General features: G+C 44.4%; 1 protein-coding gene across 2 annotated transcripts in view; it reads right to left on the bottom strand.

Annotated features, from left to right (window-relative positions):
* Positions 1–19,256, bottom strand: part of NINL (ninein like) — a 49,084-nt gene that overhangs the window by 20,378 nt on the left and 9,450 nt on the right. Inside the window, exons 1-13 of one of the 2 annotated variants that reach the window (XM_081854541.1) lie at positions 16,293–16,572; positions 14,885–15,084; positions 10,875–10,971; positions 10,535–10,710; positions 9,180–9,246; positions 7,741–7,931; positions 5,201–5,356; positions 3,407–3,565; positions 2,400–2,536; positions 1,748–1,888; positions 1,323–1,497; positions 678–788; positions 193–282 (exon numbers count right to left, since the gene is read on the bottom strand). In XM_081854541.1, coding sequence (XP_081710667.1) covers positions 193–282; positions 678–788; positions 1,323–1,497; positions 1,748–1,888; positions 2,400–2,536; positions 3,407–3,565; positions 5,201–5,356; positions 7,741–7,931; positions 9,180–9,246; positions 10,535–10,710; positions 10,875–10,971; positions 14,885–15,064 — 1,680 coding nt within the window. In that variant the 5' untranslated portion in view covers positions 15,065–15,084; positions 16,293–16,572. Of the gene's footprint in view, positions 1–192; positions 283–677; positions 789–1,322; positions 1,498–1,747; positions 1,889–2,399; positions 2,537–3,406; positions 3,566–5,200; positions 5,357–7,740; positions 7,932–9,179; positions 9,247–10,534; positions 10,711–10,874; positions 10,972–14,884; positions 15,085–16,292; positions 16,573–19,256 lie in introns of those variants that run through there. The other variant, XM_081854540.1, reaches the window with a different exon arrangement.

Genomic DNA, 19,256 nt, shown 5'->3' with positions numbered 1-19,256 from the left:
GGTGTTTTAACTGCTATTCTAAAACATGCCATTGAGGAAATGATGTAGGCGCTTATCAAAAGATTGCTGATCTTTTAAAGAAAAGAGACATGAAGCCTTAATTTTTATGAGACTTGAATGAAGGCTGTTCTCTTGGCACTCGGATGGGTCCTCCCTGCACAATGCCATTTATAACACGTATAGGCCACCTACCCGGCACTGCAGCTCATATTCCTGAATGATTTTGGCAAAGTGTTCTTCTTGATCAAAGAGCTCTGTGCTGTGTGGATCCAGGAGCCCCAGCTAAAGCAAGCAAAGAGGTTTATTTTAAAAGTATTAGTGGTGAAATTACTATATATATATATATATTCATTCATTCATTCCAAGAAATTTATACACCCCTTGATTGGAAAAACAAACAAACCCTCAAGCAGTTTACAATTAGCTGGTGGGAGCCAATTTTTCGGCAGCGGAAGGCTAGATTTATAGCTTGACCTTAAATACATTTAATTTGGAAGCCTTGTCAACTGCAAGAAAATGTGATTTTTAAAACATGCACTTATCCTTGTGATTAGGAACCAAATAAGGCCACAATAGAAAAGCAACTGAAAGAGGTCAAAATCCTACAACAGAGATACATATGGATTTTATCGGTTTTCAATATGAAGAGGAAAGCATTTTCATCAATCCGAAGCTACCTTGTCTTTCAACATGAAGTCGAAATCCTTCTGAAGATTTAGTACTTGCTTTTCAGATTCAGACAACTTTTGAACCACTTCAACAAGTTCACTTTGTAAGCGACTATTCTCCTTTTAAAATAAACACACAAAATATGAAAAAAATGAAATGAAATGAAAGTGCACATTTACGCGCATTAAACATGACACTGGGGTACCTTTTTGCAATTCATGAGCAAGATACCAACATGTAGGATACAAAAAGGTTAGCACTTAGAAGCAATCCTGAAAAACCAGCTCCACCCAACAAGGTGCCCCAATCCTCAAGGGAGCATTTTTGGGAGCTGGAAGGGAGGTGCGGGTAAGAAAGTAAGTTTCCACCAGTCCTGATAGGCAGATGGATCTCTTTGAAGAGTGGGTTAAATTCATTTAAAAAAAATATATAACTCTCTAGTCCTCACAGCTGCAGATTAAAGTATAGCAGTAATGCCTGGTGAAGTCTCCATAAGTCAAGAGACGAAAGCATATTTTTACTTAATATTTGCAGAATTCAGCCTCCCTTCAGGCAGGATTTTTACTTTATTCTTATTTTCAAGCTCAGAATATGAGTTCTTGCTGTAGGCTGCACTGGTCATCCTGAAGATAACAGATGCTCCGAATCTTTACCTTGATTACTAAGCTCAGTTTCTTCCTCAGGCTAGATTCTTCCTCTTGAAGAGATCTGATGTCTGCTTCTAACTTGGTTTTCTGGTGGTTCCCTTGTTGCAAGAGCCGCTCCTTCTCCATCTCTGCTTCAGACTTCATAACACTGAGTTTCCCTCTGTAGTCTTGCTCAAGGTCTCTGCAAGATACAAGCACTGTTACGGGTATGTGCAAGGATTTTCCATGTGAAAATAAAAACAGAATGGTCCACAAGAGAAATGACTACCGAGACTAAGAAGTTGGCCTCTCTACAGTCACAATTTTGTGAACATTGGCTGCATAGCTTATGCTGTGCTGTTTCACTGGATGGCAAGTTGGGTCTGCTCTTCACACTCCTCCTTGTTTATAAACCCCATCAGATAAGGACACCAAAAAGCTGGCACACGTACTTCATTTTACTCTCATTGTGGTGCTCCAATGCACTGTTGTGATCATCCACCTCCTCAAAAAGCTGCAGCTTCCGCTTTTCCACCTTCTCCAATTCAACTCGCGCTTTGTCTCTCTCAGTGGATATTTGCTCTACCTGAGCTCTGCAAAGACAGTGAAAGTGCTGTTAAGTATGCATCTGAAATGATGCAGAAGCATCTTTCTGTTCAGTTTCAATCCTACCATTTCCCATGGTATTAGTGCAAAAGAAGATCAGATTATTATTATTTAATCCAATTAAAAACTGCATGTATCTGTTATCTTCCTATATACATAAAACAGTAAGGCTGTCGCCAAGCTGTGGTTTGGGTAGCTACCAAAAGATGGCCACACCAACTCCTGTGTGACAACAGAACAGCAGACGAGTGGTGAAAAAACAGCACTGGGTGGCAGACAGCACAGACAAGCTGTTTAACAGAGGGAGGGAAGGTGCTTCAGAGAACAGTTTGGACAAACTGCTCTCCAAAGTGCTCCCCGCTCTTTTAAAAGGGTTGGGAGTTGGGGTAGGTTTGGGCAAACTGTGAAGCAATAGGTGAAGGGGTGGGTGAGGTGTAAAGGGAAAAGGGGTTGGCCAGGAATGGCGCCTCCACCCAAAACAGCCAAAGAACAAGTTACTCTAGATGGCGAAGTTCGTGTCTGTAAGAAGCAAAAGCTGCCTGTTGAAGTCCACTCTTGGGAACTGTTATCTCCTCATCAAGGGCTGCAGACAGCTCCAAGAGGTTAACTCTCTCCTCCATGTTGAAATCCAGACTCTGTTAAAACACACACACAGAGAGCTTCTCAAAATCAAGGGAAATGTAAGTCAAGAGGTTCTAAAATTACTGCTATCAATATTTATTCAATGCCAGTGTGCTAGGCTCTGTATACAGAACAGCCAGAACAATTGAAAGAAGGGGGCTTTAAAAAGGCCGATAGCAGGAGATGCAGAAAGCGTGAGGCTATGGTGTTCCAGAAAAGGCTTGGCAGAAGTGGGATTTAGAGGGGGGCTGCCTTAATAGAGAGGGCAAAGCTGTTTCAGCAGGGATAGTCAACATGGTGTCCTCCAGATGTCTTGAACTACAATTCCCATCATCCCTGTCTGTCAACCATGCTAGCTAGGGGCTGATGGGATTTGTGGTTGAAAACATTTTGAAGGCACCATGTTGGCTATCCTTTCATCTAAGCCAGTGTTTCCCAAATTTGGGTCTCCAGATGTTTTTGGACTAGAGCTTCCATCATCCCTGACCACTGGTCTTGATAGCTAGGGATAGTGGGAGTTCAAAAACCACTGGAGACCCAAGTTTGGGAAACACCGATTTAAGCCATCAGAAGAACCTTGGGCAGAAGGAGCAGAAAAAGGGTCAACAACAGATGGGTTCATGCAGCGTGGAGCAAAGAAAACAAGAAGGGGAAGAATTTCAATTCCCAGGGTTCTTTGTAGGGTGCCACTGTTGTACTATTCTGAGTAGCTTAAAATGTGTCACACGGATGCTAATTAATATGAAGGCACTACAATTCATCATTGGGATCTTTAGTGGGAAAGAGGGATGCGGGGGTGGGGGCGAGAGAGAAGGGCGGAAATGCTTTTCTTGGGATGAAAGGAAAACCAAAGCCTTCGTAATCTGTAAGGAGCAGCTAGAAACCTTAAGGATCTCCTTGCAGTTTTCAACCCCTTCCTGGGCCCAGATGGAGACAACTTGCTCAGGCCTTGCAAAGCCACTGCCATCATCGATGCTGGAGAAAACATTCAAGGCCATGGAGCCAGATAAGAAGGATGGAGTTGTGCTTCTGTCTTTGAAAATCTGGGGGCGGATTGGGGAGGGAAGCGATGGAGGGAGGAAAAGAAGGAAAAGTCTGTTTAGACAAACAGTGTAGCAATCAAGCGAGACCTGAAAGGCAACATATTTTTACCAATGAAGAACATCCTGATGCATCTATAAATAAAGGAAGTTGGTTGTTCGCAGCTACCAGGGTTTGCATTTTAATATCAGTTGTGATCGTATGTAAAAACAAATGCCTTCAAAAAGCTTGTCCAAAGGTGAGCTGTAAAAGCAGCACTGTAAGGAGGAGGCACTGTAAAAGCTTGCCTAAGTTTAAATCAGTTCTCTAATCCTCCACCTAAGCAGAATTACCTTGTTTCAAGCTGGGAAGACCAGAAGGATTACCTAGTAGCCAGATGCATGCAGCTTATCTGAACTCTGTAAACAGTACTCTATTTATTTATTTTGGCCCACCATTGGAAAGCTGCTTATTCTCCAGTGTGAATTATTACTCTGGGTTACATCCGCATGGGTACTTAGGATTTTCTGCACCAACTGCTTTAACTAGGGTGTGTTCATAGCTCCTACTGGATGGGATTACTCTATATCCGAGCTTTATCTCGGGTAAGCAACTCTCTCATTAAACAGGCACTAGGCCATATTGCAGGGACGTGGGTGGCGCTGTGGGTTAAACCACAGAGCCTAGGGCTTGCCGATCAGAAGGTTGGCGGTTCGAATCCCCGCGACGGGGTGAGCTCCCGTTGCTCAGTCCCTGCTCCTGCCAAACCTAGCAGTTCGAAAGCACATCAAAGTGCAAGTAGATAAATAGGAACCGCTCCGGCGGGAAGGTAAACGGCGTTTCCGTGCGCTGCTCTGGTTCGCCAGAAGCAGCTTAGTCATACTGGCCACATGACCCGGAAGCTGTATGCCAGCTCCCTTGGCCAGTAAAGTGAGATGAGCGCCGCAACCCCAGAGTCGGCCACGACTAGACCTAATGGTCAGGGGTCCCTTTACCTTTACCTTTTAGGCTAGAAAAGGCAACTTGGAGATTCCACATAACACTCCAATACTTCAGACTGAATTAATAAGATGAAGTCTGCTTAATTCTGCCTTTGCTTTGCTTTCCAGGGATCATAAAAAGTAGAGTAAAGGAAAACAGCCCTTGGCATCTGAATCTTTCAGGTCACCTTTTACATTTGACGGTCAGTTCAAGACATTTTAGCCTAGTTCTCATATGCAGCAGTAAACCACGGTTGCCCATTATGTGCACGGGGATGAGGAAATGGGAAACTTCCATTTCTGGTTTGCAACTAACCATGGTCACATTTGAACTTTGGAAACTGTTGTTTATTTAAACCACTGCTAGTGATAACAATTCAGGAGGCAGCAATGGTTTCAGAATGTGGCTTGCTTTAGAAAGCCACATTTCCCCAAATTTGGAGATCACTGAGAACTTTGAAACAGAAAGCAGGTGGTTCCAGTCTTCTCCCCTAGCATGCGAAAAAGCATGTTGCAGCTTAGTCACACAGCATGAAAACATGGCTTCCCGTGTGTCATAACACAGCTCTGCGTGAAAAGGCAACTGCTGGAGGTCCTCTGAATGGTTTCATATTTTGAGTCTTAAAACTATGTTTCTGAAGGAAGTCTCTCTCTCAGAAATTATGCTTTGACAGTTACCTGGTGGGATGGTGATCTCTGACATCTTGGTTTGAGAGGTGTGGAAGAAATAGGGCAAAGAATGGGGCTGTGGTTGAACAAGCCAAGCTGGAATTCCTTTAAGCTTACTCTGCCATCTCCATCACTATCCAACTGGTTAAACAAATCTTCAAGATCCTGAATAAAACATTTTTAAAAAGCAATCTATCACAAAGTATCAGACATTATATTTAGGGGAAAAAATTACCTGAGGAATTGGACCATTTTATGCTGTCCAAAAAAAATACAAAAAGTGGTATTTTATAACAATTTGCCCTTAGAAGCACAAAAGTTTCCCATAAAACAGTCATTTTACTGCCTAGTCATTAAAAGGAATAAATTGCCTTTTGGATGGTGAACCTACTACCAGGGAGAAACACACAACACAAATACTCCAAATAATGCCCCCCACATCAAAATACATTGATTTGTTACAACAGAACCAATAGGCAGCCTACCACAGCAGCTCACCGGGTTGTGACCAAAATTTAATAAAGTCCACCCAACCTTAAAGACTGGGAGAAGGGACATTATTGTTAGTGCTTTCAAGCTCTTTGTAGTTAGTGGGCAACTGCTGCAGCACTATCACCCTGGCACATCTGCTGCTGCTTTGAGGACTGCAACAAAAAGCTGCAGCACCACCTTGGTGGTCTTTCTGGCCAGAAAAAAAGGAGTGTGGTACTACAACATCTACAAAAAAAGTAACATGGGGAAATGCCAGTATAGTACAGTAGTTAATAGTGTCGGACTAGGACTGAGAATTGCACTCATTTCACACGCTAGCAAGGTTATGCTTAAAATTCTACAAGGAAGGCTCAAGCAGTATATGGACCGAGAACTCCCAGAAGTGCAAGCTGGATTTAGAAGAGGCAGAGGAACCAGAGACCAAATTGCAAACATGCGCTGGATTATGGAGAAAGCTGGAGAGTTCCAGAAAGACATCTACTTCTGCTTCATTGACTATGCAAAAGCCTTTGACTGTGTCGACCACAGCAAACTATGGCAAGTTCTTAAAGAAATGGGAGTGCCTGATCACCTCATCTGTCTCCTGAGAAATCTCTATGTGGGACAAGAAGCTACAGTTAGAACTGGATATGGAACAACTGATTGGTTCAAAATTGGGAAAGGAGTACGACAAGGCTGTATATTGTCTCCCTGCTTATTTAACTTACCGTATTTTTTGCACCATAACACTCACTTTTTCCCTCCTAGAAAGTAAGGGGAAATGTCTGTGCGTGTTATGGAGCGAATGCCTGCAGGTGGCGGGCAGGGGGGGGTCTGCTGCAGTCGTGAACAGAGGATCCATGGTTCCTCTTCCTTCCCTCCTCCATGATTACAAAGCATGGATCCACATGGATCCTCAGGATTTTTGCATTGGGCTACTCCAAACTCACTGTCAGATCACATGTCTGTGGCCACAGCATGAACCACAAAAATCATATATCCACTATTTCATTTAGAATACTTTTTTTCTTGTTTTCCTCCTCTAAAAACTATGTGCGTGTTATGGTCTGGTGCGTGTTATAGAGCGAAAAATACAGTATATGCAGAATTCATCATGCGAAAGGCTGGGCTGGATGAATCCGAAGCTGGAATTAAGATTGCCGGAAGAAATATCAACAACCTCAGATATGCAGATGACACAACCTTGATGGCAGAAAGTGAGGATGAATTAAAGAACCTTTTATTGAGGGTGAAAGAGGAGAGTGCAAAATATGGTCTGAAGCTCAACATCAAAAAAACGAAGATCATGGCCACTGGTCCCATCACCTCCTGGCAACCAGAAGGGGAAGAAATGGAGGCAGTAAGAGATTTTACTTTCTTGGGCTCCATGATCACTGCAGATGGTGACAGCAGTCACGAAATTAAAAGACGCCTGCTTCTTGGGAGAAAAGCGATGACAAACCTAGACAGCATCTTAAAAAGCAGAGACATCACCTTGCCAACAAAGGTCCGTATAGTTAAAGCTATCCCAGTAGTGATGTATGGAAGTGAAAGCTGGACCATAAAGAAGGCTGATCGCCGAAGAATTGATGCTTTTGAATTATGGTGCTGGAGGAGACTCTTGAGAGTCCCATGGACTGCAAGAAGATCAAACGTATCCATTCTGAAGGAAATCAGCCCTGAGTGCTCACTGGAAGGACAGATCGTGAAGCTGAGGCTCCAATACTTTGGCCACCTCATGAGAAGAGAAGACTCCCTGGAAAAGACCCTGATGTTGGGGAAGATGGAGGGCACAAGGAGAAGGGGACGACAGAGGATGAGATGGTTGGATGGTGTTCTTGAAGCTACCAGCATGAGTTTGATCAAACTGCGGGAGGCAGTGGAGGACAGAAGTGCCTGGCGTGCTCTGGTCCATGGGGTCACGAAGAGTCGGACACGACTAAATGACTAAACAACAACAACAAAAGCACTGAGAAGACCCACTTGGTCAAGAAGCTCTGGGAATAATATCTATATTTATATCTATATCTATCTTCAATACTTGGTCAAACAATTTCCAACAGCTGAATTTACCCCACCTCTTTTTCCATCTCTTTGAGTCCAATGTTCTTACAAACGGTAGCCAGCTCTTGTTTGTTAAGGTGCCCGTTCTTTCCAACGCCAAGATCTTCCCAGATGTCCCGAACCTGATTCTCAGTCATGCCAAAACACGAGGGGGAGACCTTTCTGGGGCTATCATACAGGTCATCATGCCAGGTACACCTTCGCCCTGTAAATATAAAGAAATTCCACTAAGCAAGAAGAACAGCATTTTACCTTTGAATTATTTCGTCAGTCACAGCAAAGACTGCTCTTTCCACAAGCCTTCAACCATTTAACAGAGAATCCCACTCTCCTCTTTAGACTTAATTTTTCAAAATTGCTTCCTCCAATATTTGCCCTGAGTACATGAGCCCCATGTGAAAGTTGCAAGACTCCAATGCTCTGCAAACCTTCAAGTACAAAATATACCAATGATTTTGCATTGTTTACAATATAAGTAGGGTTTCCACTGTAGATGGAAGTATATAACACAATGAAATAAAATGGGATTTCCCCAGGAATGCATCAAAGCATTCTCAGAAGAATATTGACCTGTCTGCTTCATCAGTCTCCCTTATCCTCTAACTGCATCTTTCCAAACAATGTAAGCATGGCATAGTGGTCAGAGTGTTGGGCTGGGACCTGTTAGAGCAGGGTTCGAATCCCTATTTAGCCACAGAATTCACAGGGTGGCTTTGGGCCAGTCATTGCCACTCAGCTGAACCTACCTCACAGGGTTGTTGTGAGGATAAAACTGGGAAGGAGGAGAACATTGTATTGCTCATTGGAGTAAAGGTGGGATTTAAATAAATGAGCAATAGTTTTCTATGCTAAACGTTAGCCCCATAATAAATCTGAGGGAAGAAAAGTTTAGGGTGGTTGTTTTAACAACTAATGAAAAAAGAATACTGATGTGCTGAAGTTATCGAGTTGTCTTTTAGCGAGTTGGACCACTGTTCCACCTCACCCAGTACTGAGCGGTGAGAAGGACTTTGCACGCAGAAGGTCCTGGGTTCCATTCCAGCATCTCCAAGCAGGACTGGAAATAATCACCTTCCTCAAACCCCAGAGAGCCAGTCAGTGTAGACAATTCTGAGCTAAGATGGACCAAAGGTCTGACTTGGGATAAAACAGCTTCTTATGCCTACTCTGACAGGCCATGGCTCTCCAAGGTCTCAGAAAAAGGTTGTTTTCCATCACTTGCTTCCTGTTACATTTAACTGGAAATATCAGGGACCTTCTACCTGTAAAAAATGGATTTTGTTACTGAACTATTGCCCCGTCCTTAAAGTCACCTATTCAAATCAGATGACCAGAGAGTTAAAGAAGGAAAGTTTCCATCCTCAGTATTGCTTTTTCTCCTTTCCTTCTTTGAAAAGGAGAGAACCCGTTCTAATTTTTTAAAACATGCATTTTGAGTTTAGGTTTCTCCTACCTTGACCCTCAAACATCTCATGCTGTTGTTCTTTTGTGCTTTCGGCCTCTTCGTCTGATTTAAGGCTCTGAAAATAAGAGAAGGACTCACTGTTTCATGCAAGCTAAAGAACCGAGCCTTTTTTTTTTTTTTTAAGGATTATCATGAGTCTCACGAAGGTGTCCTGGAGGGGATGGCCAGATCCTGAGGAGGAATGGGATGAGCTCAGGGAGTTGGACCTGAATGACCCTGTGGAGGATCCTAGTGAAATAAAGCAGGTGGAACTGGGATCCCAAGAAGTATCTGTACCCAGGGAGGAGATCAGTCGTCTGAAGAATGGACAGCTGGACCCAGGAGAGGGTCAAAGCAGATTGGCAGAGGGGTGTTCTGCTCCTGCAATACTGCATACACCTAGTCAGATCCCTCCTGCTATGCAGCCACATGAGTGGCTTCTCCTTCCAGAAAAGGTCTCTCTCCAGAGAGACAGGCAACTGAGAGCATGTTGGATGCTGAGCTGGCCCCAACCCCACTGAGGACACGATACAGATGCACTGGTTCTCTCCAGCCTCATCCTAAGTAACTTCAGCTTCCTGGATGCTGGCTTTGGATACAGAAACTGTGGGAATGTTCGGGGAGACAGGAGAGGATATATTGTTTATTAATATCCTTCCTAACTTGCGTTAGCAAGTTCCTTTCCTTAGCAGAGTGCATTCCCCTTTACACAGCAGAAAACAAGTTGCAAACTTGTGTGAGTTTCTTAAGACAATACGCAATTTAATCTGGCTTGTCCAGATTGAAATGCGTTCTAATATTTTCCTGCTAAGACCCCTTGAATCCCTCCTAAAACAAATAAAGACACCACAGTCTTATTCATAAGCAATAAAAAGAAAGTTTACGCACAACCAGGCAGAGCACAGTGTGATCCCTGAAGGCAGGCTTAAGGCTTAAAGTTACAAGCATATACAAACAGGTTTACAAGAGGGAGAGAGGAAGCATACCTTGGCCTTTTACCAAGTCTGGAAAGGCCATGCCCACCCACTAGTCACATGCAAGGAAGGATGCTCCAGGCCAGGAGGAACAGGAAGTTTTTGACTGGCTGGACCAAGCATTCCCTTGCACGTCCACTCTAGCAAAACAAGGAATGTTGTATTTGACTGCTCCCAGTGGATTACATCCCACAGAAACATGCAAACACTCCTCTGCAATGACACGTTCACTGCCTTGATATCTGAGCCTAATATTTGTTACTGAATGCTGGGCAGGCTTTGGAAACGTCTGAACTTCTGGGTAAGCATGAACTATGAAAGAAGCCTCATGTTTACAAGGCTGCTTCTTTTAAAGTAACATACAGTAAAACTCAAGAGACTCGACCTCACCTCCACGCTCTCCAAAGATGCTGAGCGTCTCAGCTGACTTTTCCCATTTGCCTTTGCTTGCTGCTCCTGTAAATACTTGGGAGTTTCCAGATTTGCACCCTGCAGTTCCGGCCTCGTCTGGCGGCCGTACCACTTGGCCCCATGGATGTATTTAGGCTCAACTTCATCCGGAACAGCTAAGAGTTGGAAACACAATTGTAGATCAGGATCACCAGTCTGACTGCAGCTCTGCTCTACAGCATACTTAAGCTTAGTGGTCAATAGCGCACTGTAAACAGAAAAACTTGAAAGCAGTAAATCCAAAACAAGTAATCTTTTAGCACCCCCACTCTTCACCCACCTGGTTCCAGGTAACTGCTCTCATCATCTGAAAGACCAAGACTGATGCTTGAGGACAATATGGTCACAAAGCCTTCCTTAAACTCTTCAAAGTTAACCTAGGAGTGGACGGACAGGACATTGTTAAGTCAGGTGTATACCAGGAATGAAGCTCAGTTCTTGTTTCTGAGTCAGACCATTGGTCCACATAGCTTGATATTGTCTACACTGGCAGGCAGTGGCTCCCCAGGGTGCCATGCAGGGGACACTCAAGATGTCAGGGATTGGACCTGACATCTTCTGTCTGCTAAGCAGATGCCCGACCACCAAGCCATGGCTCTTCACTTTTGCCAATCCAGCTTAAGAAGGTCTGGTGGTAAACAGGGCAGCACTGATTCCCAGCAGAATCTTGTTCTCGTTCAGTTACTCCAGAACCTACCCCTACTGGAGGACGTTGCTAATGTTTGATGAGGTCTCAAAGACCAAATTTAATTCACCTGACAGGAACTAAACTGATATTCATCAGGTTTGGGGAATGAGCAATGCACCCATGCATTTTGCATCACTGCCCTGGCACTCTGGTTTAAAGAGAGGCACCAGCATGAATGCAATACATCAGATGCTAGCTGCCTAAAAGGAGACTGCCGATTGCTAAGCTCTTACAGACTCCACCACTAGAAAACATACCGTTCCAGGCACTGTAGCTTGGGCACCAATGTGGCAAGCCAAAGTGTTTATTTGGTCTGGCTTTTGATTCACCAAGGTGTTTTAAGATGCCCCCTGAACAATAAGTACATAAGTGTAATTTCAAAGGGTAATTCTCCTTTGAAAATGAGTATAGTTAACGGGATCAAATGAGAATGTTGACGAGTTTCAGCAGTTATGGTAGGGGAGCAAATGTGTGTGTGTGTGTGTGTGTGTGTGTGTATTTCATAAAAAGATAGCAAGGCGGAGTACAACATATAAGGATAAAATCAGCAAAATATACATAAAACCACCCTTAAATGTTTACTATAGTAAGCTATCGTCCCATAAACAAACCTTTAAAAAAATGCTCTATAGATCTGGGGTTGAGATTTCAACTTTTCACACCAGAAATATACATGCATTCTATTAACAAACATTCCGAGATACTAGAATTTCCATGTTCTTTCTATTAACCATTCTGACTATTGTAATCAGTCACCCTTATCTTTCTTATTCTTTACTGTAAGAAAGAGAAGTCACTATATTTTTGCACTTGAGAGACTGAGAATATTTGATTGGCAGAAACCTTTGCAGGATCATTTGTAAGAATGGGAACAATACCCTCAGTCAGTTCAAAAGTGCAGCTTTTGTTAACAGAGAACTTGCTTCCAGCTTCTTGCAAGTTCCATTAATCCAGGTCCCAATTTAGAAAAGACAGGCAACAATTTATAACTCTCTGCTGAAAACCCAGCAAGGATGCCCATGAATTCTCTTACATAGGAAATTAGTTTGAACTTTAGAAAGCTAGTCACATAAAACAAAAGAACAAACAGAGCTTTGCTTCTACACCAAAAGATTTGGGCTACGTAACTGGTTTGGAGGATTGAGAATAAATACAGCCGTGAGCTGCAGTCAAACCATTTCTCCTCTTCTCCAATAATACAAGGGGAGGAGACTGGAAGGTGCTACTTAACAGCACACCATAATTTGCCTTTGTGTCTAAATGCAATAAACTATGGATTGTCCATAAACTAAGATTCTAAGCCATCCTGGATTGAGAATGAGCAGCAGTTAGCCAGGACATTTGGAGGTCCTGGTTTGTATGCAAGTTGTATTTTGACCAAACCAATGTTTAGTGTACTTGGGCACAAAGAAGTGGAAGCTTCTGATCTCCACACACACACACACAAAAAAAAACAATGCTTTGGAAGATTGTCTGAATGCAACCAACAGCTAACAGGTAACATTTTCTGTTGAAGCGAAGACTACTCCATACTTCTGTAGGATAGTTCTGTATTAGGATAGTTCTGTATTCTCTTGGTTGCATTCAGACAATCATGCAACAGTCACCTCTAGGCTATAGGTCACCTCTATTGTAACTCACTCTATGCAGGACTGCCCTTGAAGCTGACCCAGAAACTCCAGCAGGTGCAGAATGCCACGGCGAGGCTCCTTATGGGGGGATCACATTAATCCCGTGCTTTACCAGCTGCACTGGCTCCCAGTGGAGTACAGGGTCAGGTTTAAGGTGCTGGTTTTGACCTTTAAACCCCTATGCAGCCTAGGACCCTTGTACCTATGGGACTGCCTCTCCTGGTATGCCCTGTGGAGGACATTAAGGTCCATAAATAACAACCCAAGCCTCAAGGAGGTTAGATTGGTCTCAGCTAGGACCAGGGCCTTTTCAGCACTGGCCCTGACTTGGTGGAATGCTCCATCACAAGAGACCAGGGCCCTGCGGGATTTGACATCTTTCTGCAGGGCCTGCAAGGCGGAGCTGTTCCGCCTGGCCTTCAGCTTAGACCCACTCTGACCCCTTATGTGGGATTTGGAATATAAATTTTCCCTTGGCTTTTTTTTGCTGGCCCATGTAGGACCAGCATGGATAGCTGGCTCGGGTGAATATCTGATGTTTCCTCCCTTTATGGTCTTGATTTTTGGCCACTAAAATGAGCCTGCATTTTAAGCTGTATTTTAAGACATATTTTAATTGAATGGTTTTTCCCCCTGTTACATTTTATTATAATTTATATTTGGTATTAGCCACCCTGAGCCCAGCCCTGGCCAGGGAGGCCAGGGTATAAATAAAATTATTATTATTATTATTATTATTATTATTATTATTATTATTATTATTATTAATCTTCCAAAGCATGTTATTTTTTGGTGGCGATAAGAAGCTTCTGTGACCATCTAGGTCAGTCCCTTGTAGGTACCTACAAAGTACTGTCCTTGTAAGGTGCTAGTTGTTGCAGAAGCAAACAGCATGAATCCACCATCACCATTTTGAGGCACTGCTTTCTGGGACTTGGAAAAGAAAGATCTGAAGGGATGACTGGTCAGTAGGCAACAGGGATGTGAACTCTAAAGGAGTTAGGATCCCCCTAATCACATCCTAGGCGCATAGCTGTCAACTTACAGATTTGAAAATAAGGGACCAGCAGCCTCGAAAATTAGAGATCAGCAGCCAAAATAAGGGATTTTCAGAGCACAGGTATGTTCAACTTCTGAGCCCCTCCGAGCCAAAGGCAGAAAGCCCAGCCAGCAGCCAAACGAAACCTCAAGCGGTAGTTCCCACAGCGCAGCAACCCGGCAAAGGGGATGCAGCAAGGAAAACCACCGTCCCCTCTCCGCTGGGAAGCGCTGAGCAAAGGCGAGTCCCCAGGCAACGCGGCCAATTTGATTGGCACAAGGCATGCAAGGTCCACCCCCAAGTCGTTCTTAAACTCCTTATTGGGTGAGCAACGCATCCAAGCAACACAGTTGGAGCCTCCCTCCTCCCTGGCAGGCAGGGAGGGAGGGAGAGGAGCTGCTTCCTTTGAAACCCGGGAAATTTAAAGGACATCATCAATAAGGGACAGCAGCGGGACACAGCGCTGGGATAAGGGACTTTCCTGACAAATAAGGGACGGTTGAGAGCTATGCCTAGGCGTTGCAAAGGCTTTGCAAGCGAGAGAGAAGAACAAGCCATGCCCAAAGCAGGACAGTTAAAAAAAATGACACGAGAGGGAAGTTTAGGCCACATTCCATAATGTCCATCGGACAGGGTTTATTTAGGTCTCCCTGAAAAGCGCAGGGATGGCATCCTATCTCACTTCAACACAGACATGTCGAGTGGTGCAATTTTTGGGGGGAAATATGCCCCTAGGCTTGCCTTTAGGGGGAACCAATGGGATTTAAAAGTGTTCAGGGCCAGACAGGAAGGATGAAGAGTGGCCAGCTGAGAATTCCATGCACGGATGGGAACAACTGGTGGGGAAGGGCCGGGAGACAAGATTGCCATTTTAAACCGTTATGAGAGAAGTGCTCCTTCAAAACAGGCGCAGAGGCCTTGGGCCTACTTACCCTGGCAAAGAGATTATTTCCCAAGAGGTTCTCCAGGAGTAGGGGTAGCTGCCTTTCCAGGTGTAACTTGCGGCATAGCTCGGTCAGCTCTTCCTTGTCCAAATACCCGGTGCCTGTGGCATCGCAGCTGTTGAACACATCCTTCAGCTGGGACACATATTTGTTCTCTTCCTCACCCATCCCATAGTATAAAACTCAGCCTAAAATGAGTCAGTGGGAAAGGGGAGGAAGGAAAGAGAAGTGGAAATATGAGAGTCAACATTCCCAGTAAGGCACTGATATCAAACATTCAACCACCATTCTCTTCTCCTTTTGCATTTTGTAGAACTAGGACTTTTCTTCTCTCTCTCTCTCTCTCCCTTTTAAGCACCTAAATTTAAAATATGGTATTTGAGCAGGTTAAGGGTAGCCAACATGGTGTTCTCAAATGTGCTTGGGCTACAGTTCTCATTATCCCTGATCAATGGCTGCGCTGCCTGGCGCTGATGACAAGGATCAATGCTGGTTAAGAAGAAGAAGAAGAAGAAGAAGAAGAAGAAGAAGAAGAGGAGGAGGAGGAGTACAGTAGTAGTAGTTTGGATTTGATATCCCGCTTTATCACTACCCGAAGGAGTCTCAAAGCAGCTAACATTCTCCTTTTCCCTTCCTCCCCCACAACAAACACTCTGTGAGGTGAGTGGGGCTGAGAGACTTCAGAGAAGTGTGACTGGCCCAAGGTCACCCAGCGGCTGCATGTGGAGGAGTGAAGACGCGAACCCGGTTCACCAGATTACGAGTCTATCGCTCTTAACCACTACACCACACTGGCTGGGTTAACAGCCCACCACAGTGGTAAAAAGCGCCAATGAAGAAATTCCAGGTTCAAAGCTGAACAAAATGTGAGCTCACTCGAATTGCCCAACCTAGCACCCTTCTGATGTTGTTGGACGTTTTTGCTCCAATAGTCAAGAAGCTCTGATCCTTGGCTTCAGGGAGCCTTTACCTCTAGGATGGGGAACACATGGCCATCCATCTATTGCCCCCAACAGCACCAGCCAGGATAACCAGTGATCAGGGGGTGATGGGAACCTTAGTCCTACAACATCTGGAAGGCACAAGGTTTGGTGAGGCTGGTCCACACTGATCGGCAGCAGCCCTTAGGGATTCAGTCAGGAGTCTTGTCAAGCCCTACTGAAGATCTGGGGACTGATCCTGGAGAGCTTCTGCAATCAAAGGATGTGCTCTACTACTGAGGTACAGTCCATCCCCAAACTCATTCAGTTGTGCAGACTGGCTACCGCTATCAGTTTTCCAACACCATAACCGTGTTGGAACCATAACCATGACCGCCTAAAGCAGATTAGCCACCACAATTTTCTATCCAAGGCTCCTTTCTCCGCCCAGTTCCAGCACTAACTCCAGAAACAACTTCTTTACAGAGTAGTTACGCCCCAACTGTGTTGTGGGACTGTGTTTATAAAAAAAGTTTTGAGTATCGCGTGATGCAGGTTTTCTTTCTATTCTTCTTCCATTCACTTCTGCTTTCCTGTATATTTGATGGTTTCTTTGTTCAGTGCATGATGCTCGGATGCATAAAACTCCAACCATAAAGAATCTGTAGTTTTTAACTGGAGGAAAGTTTGCAGTGGATTTGAAGTGACAATTCTAACTTCTCACAACGCACTTCTCTACCCAGTGAGCACCACACTGCTGGGGTATGTTGAGGCAACAGCTTCTCATGAAGTGCCTCTTGCCCATCTGGTGGGAAACAGAAAGGGAGGCTTTGGGCAGGCTGCAGTAGCAGAGGAGAGGCTGCAGGCTGGATCCGTCCCAAAGTTCCCCACCATTGCTAGGGGAATCTCAGGAGGAAGAACCCAATCTCCTTAAAGATTGTAAGACTGTAAGCAGAGTCTCCTGGATCAGGCCAGTGGCCCGTCTAAGTCCAGCATCCTGTTCTCACAGTGGCCACTCACATGTCTGTGGTAAACCCACGAGCAGGATTCGAGCGGAAGAGCACTACCCCCTCCTGATGTATCGCCACCTCGAAACACGGAGGCAGAACACAGCCCTCTAGTAGCCTTCCATGGCCTTCTTCCTACATGAACCCCTTCCAAATTTCATTTCACTGGAGGGAGGCAGGGAGAAAATATTGTGTTTCTAAACCCCTTTTAAAAAGCCCTAACAGTCAGCTCAGGTTAAATTTATTGCACAGACCTAAAAACCAAAGGGAAAATTTGTGTTGTAACTCGCAGCCCATGTACCAGAGAACACCCCCCAGGGGAGACTTGACCGTAACATTTTAAGGGTCAGTCAGCATTATACTGTAGATGTAATACATCAAACAGCTGGAGAGAGATGGCTGGAGAGAGTGATTTCTACATCAAGAGAAACAGCAGAATGGCCTGAAATTAATACAACGGGGCGAAGATTCAATCATTTATGTAAACAAACCCAGCTTCCTACCACATACCTCTTTTTGAGTGTCCAGGGGAGCTGGCCTCTCACCCGCTGCTCTGAGCAACACCCACGCCAGGGCACTTTGCTGATCTGTGAGATTTGTGTTGTTTTAGGTGCTCAGTTTCTTGAGCATTCACGGCATGGCACAAATCATTACGTAAGAGTGGAATGTTGACAGCTTGTAGATAGAAAGAGAGCGAGGGGGTATAAAAGCCTGGGGTTTGCCTCAATGTTGTATCCTTTTGAAACGAACTAATTGACCATGGTGGTGTTGGTTGTTTAAGAAGTACAGCATGCCATGCATCCATTTCTATCCAACAAAGTAGCTTTGGAGGAGAGGGAGAGCTAGTGAGAAAATGGAAACTAGACAGCCTCCTTTTCCTCCATCACCAAACTCCTTGAAGACAGATTTTCATTTGGCACAGCCAAGAATTTCCGTTCTGGAAGCATTCGTGGCTACACCAACAGCTGGAACTAAGAGGAATTAAGTCTGTCTTTAAGCCAAGCCAAACTGCACTTCTGGCACAAAGATGCTTATCAGACAATCCTTACCGTCTCATGGCCAAACCAGCCAGACGTAAGAACGTGGACCTCTTGTCCATCCAGTTTTGCCCCCAGTCTCCAGCTGCTGATTCCACCCCACCCATGCCCCGAAGAACTCGGCAAAAAACAAACCTGTTTCAAAATTAATGTAGGAAGAACTGACCGAGCTCTAAGCAGTGGGCAAGTTTTTTTCCATCCATTTGAATAGCAGGCTCTTGACATATTTTCAGGGGGAATTCCACCATGCTGATCATGGCTGCTCCCTCAGCTACATTCTCCTAAATTTTAATCTGCATTTACTTTTCTGAGATTCAAACAAAATAATAATAATGATATAACTTCTATAGCAGCCAGAGAAGCAGAAGCTTCCCCAAAAGAATCTCATTTTGCAAGGGCATGCCCAGCTCTAGGTCCCGTTTGAAGGCAACTGTGGGATGGATGGACCACTGACCTCACCAAGTACAGTTGGTTTTGCATTCTTAATTCTACTGTTGCATAATGTTGACATTGATTTCGAGAGTTCCAGTAGTGGCTCAGGCAGTAGTATCTGGACCAGGAGATGTCTCCTGGAGTTCATTCTCCACATTAGTGACCTAGAGGAATGTCTTGGGTGTGCCATGCCAGTTATACTGAGTTTTAACGTAGGGCCTGTATTTAGCCCAACACAACTATTTATAATGGAAACTTCTGCGGCACCAACTGCTTCAGTGTCCTGCACCAGTCAAGCACGCAGCCACCTGCTCTTGTGAGACCCCACTGTTGCGGGAGCTTAATTGAGCTGGAGGCAAAGAGCAAATAATGGAGGATTCTGGTTAAAAAAAACACCCCTATCAACAGGATAAGCAGAAAAACAGCATCTGCATACGAGTTTCATTTATATGCAAGCACTAATGTTAATTTCACAAATTGAATATGCAGGTGGAAAAAACGAATTAAGTAGCGGCGGGGTTAGCAAATGTAATTCTGGTGCGTGGTAATGAGCTTAGAGAATGACCTCAGCAACTCCCAAGGGCTCATGGTTTAAATTTCGTTTTAAAATCAGGCAGCTAGGAACTTCTAAGCATCTGCCTGGAAAATAATATGGAGAATCTTCCTGCCCTCTCTCTTAGCTGCAAGCAAAACTAAAATTGTAACAAACTCCAGTAACTGTAAGTATGGCACACTTCAATCAAGACAACATCTCCCTGTTCGTCTGAAGGCTGGGAAGATGAATTAACAAGGCTTTTAAGTTTTAAACAGAAATCTCTCCAAGTTTTAGACGCATTTTTAACGTATCTTCTGGAGCAGTACCCATGGACAACCTGCCTACAAAGACACCCCCAAAATCTGGCCACAAAGCAGGTGCAGGGAATGCTCACACCCCAGAAAAAGCAATGCAGCCATGACCACACAC

This window comes from Podarcis erhardii, assembly GCF_964252035.2.
Source record: "Podarcis erhardii genome assembly, chromosome: 3".
NCBI lineage: Eukaryota > Metazoa > Chordata > Lepidosauria > Squamata > Lacertidae > Podarcis > Podarcis erhardii.
The sequence above is the reverse complement of the archived record's forward strand: the minus strand, read 5'-3'. Positions and strand labels throughout refer to the sequence as shown.